This window comes from Porites lutea, chromosome 10 (genome assembly GCF_958299795.1).
Source record: "Porites lutea chromosome 10, jaPorLute2.1, whole genome shotgun sequence".
Classification (NCBI taxonomy): Eukaryota; Metazoa; Cnidaria; class Anthozoa; order Scleractinia; family Poritidae; genus Porites; species Porites lutea.
Genome location: NC_133210.1, coordinates 1,532,114 through 1,538,575, shown reverse-complemented (window position 1 = coordinate 1,538,575; position 6,462 = coordinate 1,532,114). Strand labels below are relative to the sequence as shown.

Here is a 6,462-nt window from a genome sequence, read left to right as displayed (position 1 = left end):
TTGGCTCTGCAGCATTTAAAGTTATGTTCAGAAATGATTATAAAGTAATGATTAAGAAGAAGTAGTGTGCAATGTGAGCCGGCAGGGGAGAGCTCTAGCTGTTGCGTAGGATGGAGTTAATAGTGAGAAAACTAGTCAAACTAGTTTTGAGAGTATATTTTACCTTGGTATTATTGTATCTCTTACAGTCATACTCGACTGATTGAATATCAGTAATATTATTTACAATTGAGACTCAGGTTCCATACCAGTTTAGTGCTCACGCATGTACAGTTCATGTCAGGCTAAACGTATGGTCCCTGTGGTTCCTGTTGGTCCTCCCCAATCGTCTTCGAAACGTAATCAAGGGGACACCCGTAAGCCACAGTTGACTTACAAACGAGGGAGTAAGTTTTTATCCGAGTGTTGAAAGCTAGCGAGAGAACTAGAGGGTTGAGAACTAGAAGATAATGCAAACGTCTTCTGGGGACGTCTGCAATCCGTACGGAAGTCTACAAAGAGGCGAGTCAAATCTTTAAAAACTATTTTTTTCCAAATGTTATAAATGGTTCACAAGGTACTAGTAACGCATCTGAATTCGACACTAGTTGCCTCTTTTCGTTTTGCAAATCTCGTCCTTCTTCAACTGTTTTTAATCCGGCATTCCCTTTTCTCTTTGAATCCTTTCCTTCATGTGCCTTGTGGTTTAATTAAGCAACGGTTCAACTTGATTTCGCTTCAAGTTTCCGTGTTTATTACCTAGCTCATAGCGTGCAATATTTTTATAAGCCCTTGAATGTGTTTGTGATGATTTTTCGTCTGTTAAGCCTTTAAGTAGGTAAATAATCTTCATACTTTGCTCCTCAAGCAAACTGCATGTGATTATTTATTTTTCTAAGCATAAGATCATGACCGACTGACTAAAGTGGCAAAACCAAAAAGAGAAATTTGCTTCTTTAGGGGGGGGGTCTGTTCCGCCAAACCACTAAAGAACTAAAACGCCATAGGGTGCACACACCGCCCGTTTCATACGGGAGTCAACCCCCCCCCCCCCCCCCCCTCCCCACGAGGAAGCTAGTTCCATTAAATCGATGACCCTGATTCCAAGGGTTAATATTTAGAGGTACTTAGAAGGACAAGTGAGCGAAGAATACCTGAGTCAACAAACCAAAATCACGAACAGTTGTTAAATCCCAAAACCGCAATTTCATGGCACCAGAAGCTTTGACAAATTTATCGAGGAAAATGTAGGGAGCTTTTCTACAAATACAAAATGTGATTTCATTAATCTTCATGCCTGATTATGGGTCTCATTTAGAGCGGATACACCCCCAACTAATTTTTTGTCGAGTGAATAAACTTTTAACGGAACCAAATAACACGCTTAGCTTCCCACGAATTATCGTAAAATTCAAAGTAAAAATCCGATAAAAGTCTCGAGGCTTACAATTTTCAAAGACCTACTTTAAATGGCTTAGATTCGGATGGGTTTATCATTGAAGAGAAATTAGTCTCTCATAAACGGTTAGGGTAACAATTGGAAGGAATTAAATTCGTGCCCCAAAATTTTCAGTGTACATAGAATATTGTGGTGTTGACATCAAACACGACAACCACAATCTGCATGGGAAATTAATTGACTCTTAAAAATCCCACAAGTTGTCTTACAATAACAGTCAACTATCAATGTCAAAAGATGCTTCTTTTTGCCTTGAAAGCCAGATCCTGTTGCTAAATTTCGAACAAAAGCATAACCTGGACACGCAAACTTTACTTTCAAGAAAGCTAAAGCTTAAGTTGCCAGAAATCATATATTTTTGTTTCAACTGACTAAAACTATCAAGAAATGGTCGAAAATGAGTCATTTTGAAAAATTCTTGAATCATTACAGACAAAATGAAACTATCTTGGTCACAACTTTAGGGGAACTGAATGACAACTGTTAAGTATGTAATACAAGAGCACACCTTTAGGTTATAAATGAGTACTTACTTAAACTTACATCTTTAAGCTTGTGAGTTTACAGCCAACAAAAATTAACGAATTTGCAAAACACTCCCAAATATCAATTACATTACACAAGGTCGAATTTTCATGACCGGACAGGACTTTCTGCATGATTTTGAGACATTCCGTGTGCAATACAGTTGTCACACCACAAATTCATTCCGCCCTTAACTTTCTCGCAGGAAGGATTAGGAATGGTGTTCACGTATAGTCATTACCTGTAAAGGACTGGGAAAGTCTACCGAATTTTAAATCAAAGCGCTAAAATCAGCGATTGTAATTTTCTCTGTTTTGACGTTCGTTAGTAGTTCAATGACGCTCAATGTTGGAAAAACATTATTTCCCGCTTCATAATATTTTCAGGTCACGAGCAGAAGTTGTTAAAAATGTACCTTCCTTCTCGTTACTCCACTTTGGGCCTCGCTTGCCACTCCTCGCCATTCAATTACGACGATTCGACAAGAAGCAAATCAAACTTTCAAACTAATGGTAAGGTTATTTCATACTCACGGCTTACTCTTAAAGGAGCTACCCGTCAAATCCCACTTTACAGCCCTGGGCTTATATAACTTCATAAGGGGTTTTGGTCAACATCTATAAAACAAATTTTGATGTTTGTAAAGAAACGCAAAAGGAACACACTGATACATTAGATGGGCTTATAAACGGAGGGTCTTATATCCGGGATAATATTTTCGTTAGCAAATGGATAGGCTTTTATCCGGGGGGGGGGGGGCTTTAAAGTGGGACTTTACGGTATCGTGTCACAAGGATATTGCTGTTTAAGGTCAACTCTGTGCTTAAGTCATTTCTTAGTGCCTTTAGTCATGCACTGTATGATGCTGTAAAGTTACAAAGAAGGCGTCACAAACAAATTTCATCAGGGAGCACTAACCATAATAGGGAGCTTTAGCAACGACGACGGCGACGGCAACCAAGACGTCAAAAAAGCAATAGGTTTATTACGCAAAACAACAACTTTGCACGTGCATCACGCTTTTTTGTACATTTCTTTACCGTCCTTGCACGACTACGGCGTGAAAATGCCTAATTACAAGTTTTATGGAGGACGTAAACAAGCGACGACGAATCTCTTTTTCTCTCTCTAAACTTGGGTGCGGTCCTAAAGAAATCAACTCCAGGGAAATTTGCCTACACTTGCCATTTTCAGCAAATTGGAACAAACGCGACAAAGATTGAAAAAACGGGTATTCATTTTAAAACTGACGTTTCCGCTGCCGTTGCCGTCGTCGATGCTAAAGCTCCCTAATAATTTTTTGGTGATTTTTGCAGCCATAGCATTAAAACGTGAAAAAAAAAATAGCCGAACTTTTTCAATCTATGTCCATCCTTTCCGTATGTTAATGAGCTCTAATGGAACGGACGACAGCAAACTCCTAAATATGGACTAGTAAATAACAAAACTGGACCATTATTATATTTGGAATTCAACTGATGTAAAGACAAGTTTTAGCTTTTTAAAAAGATAACAAATAGCGTGACTGACATAGCCCTGTTAGACGTAAGGGAAAAAAAATAAACACGTCATCAGGTCAGTTTTACACCTTGCTAGTATACCTTTCTTTTTTCTAGATTCAAACTATTTCCCGTGCAGAACGGAAGGTCTTCCTCCACCTCCTCCTATACTGGGGCCTGGCCGTGCATCGCATGCATTGCATAACACATCTACATCATTTATGAAAGGAGCATCACAAGCGCGGTTCTTGATCCCTTTATACAATCAAAGCTACGGCGCATGCACGCACATTACTCATCGCGACAATGGGCGATATGCGGAACCCATTTTTTCGCCGACGGAAGGCATGGATGTGAGTTACGGTAACCTGTGTGCATGCCGAGCTAATTTTTGCTGCTGTTACAAAATGATCTGTAGCCAGGGCGGTAATCAGTTCCTTCTAAATTCACCAAGGCAAACAGAGGAGCCTAATACCTATAACGAAGAACTGACTGAATTGCAAAGGCGTCATTGCATGGAACAAATCTCAATGCAATGCCATTTACCACCACCTACAGAAGGCCTTTCACCCCATCATAATACTTTGTTTACACAAGGACAATCTAGAAGTACAGAACTAATTCAACAAAACCCAGGAGTATTTCATCTTGCCACAACACAAGTTAATGGTGACATTGGCGATGATACGTTTGGAACCCATTCTCATGGACAAAGCAAATTTCAAGCTTTGAAGAATGACCATGAGAAAGCTAAAGAAAAAACTAAGCCGAAAAAAAGAAGAAAGAAAAGTCTCAGAAAACGAATAACGCTGTCTGAAACAATTAATCCAGAGACTAATAAAAGGCTTAAAAGGATGTTTCTTCAGAGCCAAAAAGTTAGGACAGTCTGGATTAATGCTCAAACATCACTGCTACAGGGATTCTTGAGTCAACAACAGCACGACCAGGCTGCACCATCGTCTGGCAGCGGATTTGAAAACATGAGAGCCAACAAAATTAAGGATGACGGATCGATTGATTCAGAAGTCCAGTTCATTTGTTCTACCTCTAAGAGTGAGGAAACCTGCAGTGATAATACGCCTCCAACTACAAATTTCAACCAAGACAGTGAGAACTTTCTACCTCAACTTCCGCCAGACATAGACTCAAAGAAAGGGATCTATGAAGAGCAGGCGACACCGATGTTTGACAGCGCATTTCCAAATATCATAACCCAAGAACCCGGGGATGGCGAACTGAATGATTCAGCGGCTTTCCCTCACCCTACATCTTTGAGTCACGAAACTTGCAGTAATAACACGCCTGTCACGACAAGTCTCAGCCAAGACGGAGAAAGTTTCCTGGTTGCGGCACTTCCGTTGGAAAGAAACGTTTCAAATAAAACAATATATGAAGAGGACATAACATTCAATGATTGTGGTGGCTACACTTTCGACTACGGCGATCTTCCTAAAATCGTGGCGGTGCACACAATAGAAGATATAGGAAGGCAATCATGGTGGAAAGAGTTGGACCAAGCCGAAAATCTTTCTTCAACTGAGAACATACAGCTGAATGAAATGTTAGGTGGTACGTCAAGCAATGATGGGGGATCTAACGAAGAGTGCTTTAACAATTCAGGTCTTCGACAAAACGCACCAGGAAATTACCAGGTCGAGTCCTCCGAGCAAACAGCAATCCACTCATCCACTGTCCAGCCTGGACAGAGTCTACACATATCTAAGCCAGAAGAGCTTGTCAATAGGGATTCCCGTGAGCTTAACAATCACGTCGACAGCAATGTTTTGGTCCAAAGGGAATATGCAGACCCAAATGAAGACCTTGCTAGACAGAGACTGGCAATTGGAGGATTTCTCCCATTATCTGTTTGCCATGAGAATAAATCTAGAGACCTATCGAACGTGGATGATCCCAATGAAATACGCCGCAGAATTGAAATTATTGCTGAGAGAATTATTAGAGAGATAACTCCTTATAAAAAGGACATTCTCTGCAATGTGAAGAGATTGTTGATCAAACGGCTTTCGAAGCTAGAAAAGACGTCCAGAAGAGATGAATATTATTAACAGAAAAGTAACCACTGACGCAACACCATCTGGGCTGGCCTCAGTCAATGATTTGTCCACAAAATGTGGCAAACCTTCCAAGGTTGGCCCATAATTTCAAGAGTAAAGATAGCCTGTGTACAGCCGCCCCTCCCCTCAAAAAATCGATTTTTTTGAGGGGAGGGGCGGTTGTACACAGGCTAGAGTAGTAGTTCTACGTTTCCACTGGTACTTTACCCGGAAGCCATGAAAACCTGGTGGTTCATATTAACTCCCTTAATTACAATACAGTTAACAAGTTTGAAAAGTCCTCACCAGCTAAATCAGATACCAAGGTTTACGCTGACCCTGTGTTCGTTTGAAGGGTACCACAGACTTGCAAAGTATGTCACCCAAGGTAAAACACAAACACTCAGTTGTAAAATCAAACAGCCAGTAACAAGAGCATCCGAAGCCTATTCACAGGATGCAAGCTTAAATCAGAAACTATTACATGCTCATCGTTGGTTCAAATTGTTCTTCTAAAATATCTAGCCAAAAACTCGGTCGACCCCTTGATTGGACGGATGCATAGGGATAAAGACAGTTTTCGTTCCACAGTCGAATATTTCCCTACTATTATATGGCTACAATAGTACGCGCGCTCTGATGGCTGCTAAGCTGAATTTGTAAATTACCAGCCGTCAGATCAGCCTTGCTTTCAATTCAGTTGTGATAGTGAACACCCATATTATGGTCAATTGACAGCAGTCAAAACAGCTACCTGCTGATCAGTGTCACATGACTGTATCGCGGGCTCAAGTGTACAACATAAAGCTATCCGCTGACCAGTTAATGGTTTTTACTTGTTCGCGGGCTCAGGTCCAAAATTTCTCATGTTTATTCCAACAATGTTGGATCCGTTTGCACAGCTCCTCCAACATTGTTGCGGTCACGCACGCTCATTACGCATGGT

The 6,462-nt window shown here is 40.7% G+C and overlaps 1 protein-coding gene across 3 annotated transcripts; it reads left to right on the top strand.

Annotated features, from left to right (window-relative positions):
* The first annotated feature begins 435 nt into the window (after positions 1-435).
* LOC140950459 (uncharacterized) lies at positions 436-5,635 on the top strand. Of its 3 annotated transcripts, none has more exons than XM_073399688.1 (3): positions 436-501; positions 2,350-2,475; positions 3,580-5,635. In XM_073399688.1, the coding sequence occupies exons 1-3, from the start codon at positions 450-452 to the stop codon at positions 5,526-5,528; spliced, it is 2,127 nt and encodes a 708-aa protein (XP_073255789.1). In that variant the 5' UTR covers positions 436-449; the 3' UTR covers positions 5,529-5,635. The 3 variants fall into 3 exon arrangements, with proteins under 3 accessions (XP_073255789.1, XP_073255790.1, XP_073255791.1); XM_073399689.1 differs by having other exon boundaries at positions 440-556; XM_073399690.1 differs by lacking the exon at positions 436-501 and having other exon boundaries at positions 2,348-2,480.
* The last annotated feature ends 827 nt before the right edge of the window (positions 5,636-6,462 follow it).

What these genes read in the sequence shown, in the direction of transcription:
- LOC140950459 (XM_073399688.1), top strand. Translation starts at nt 450, where the DNA reads ATGCAAACGTCTTCTGGGGACGTCTGCAATCCGTACGGAAGTCTACAA. An exon ending in GTACGGAAGTCTACAAAGAG is followed by an intron (nt 502 to 2,349) that starts GCGAGTCAAATC and finishes TAATATTTTCAG; the next exon opens with GTCACGAGCAGAAGTTGTTA. An exon ending in ATCAAACTTTCAAACTAATG is followed by an intron (nt 2,476 to 3,579) that starts GTAAGGTTATTT and finishes TCTTTTTTCTAG; the next exon opens with ATTCAAACTATTTCCCGTGC.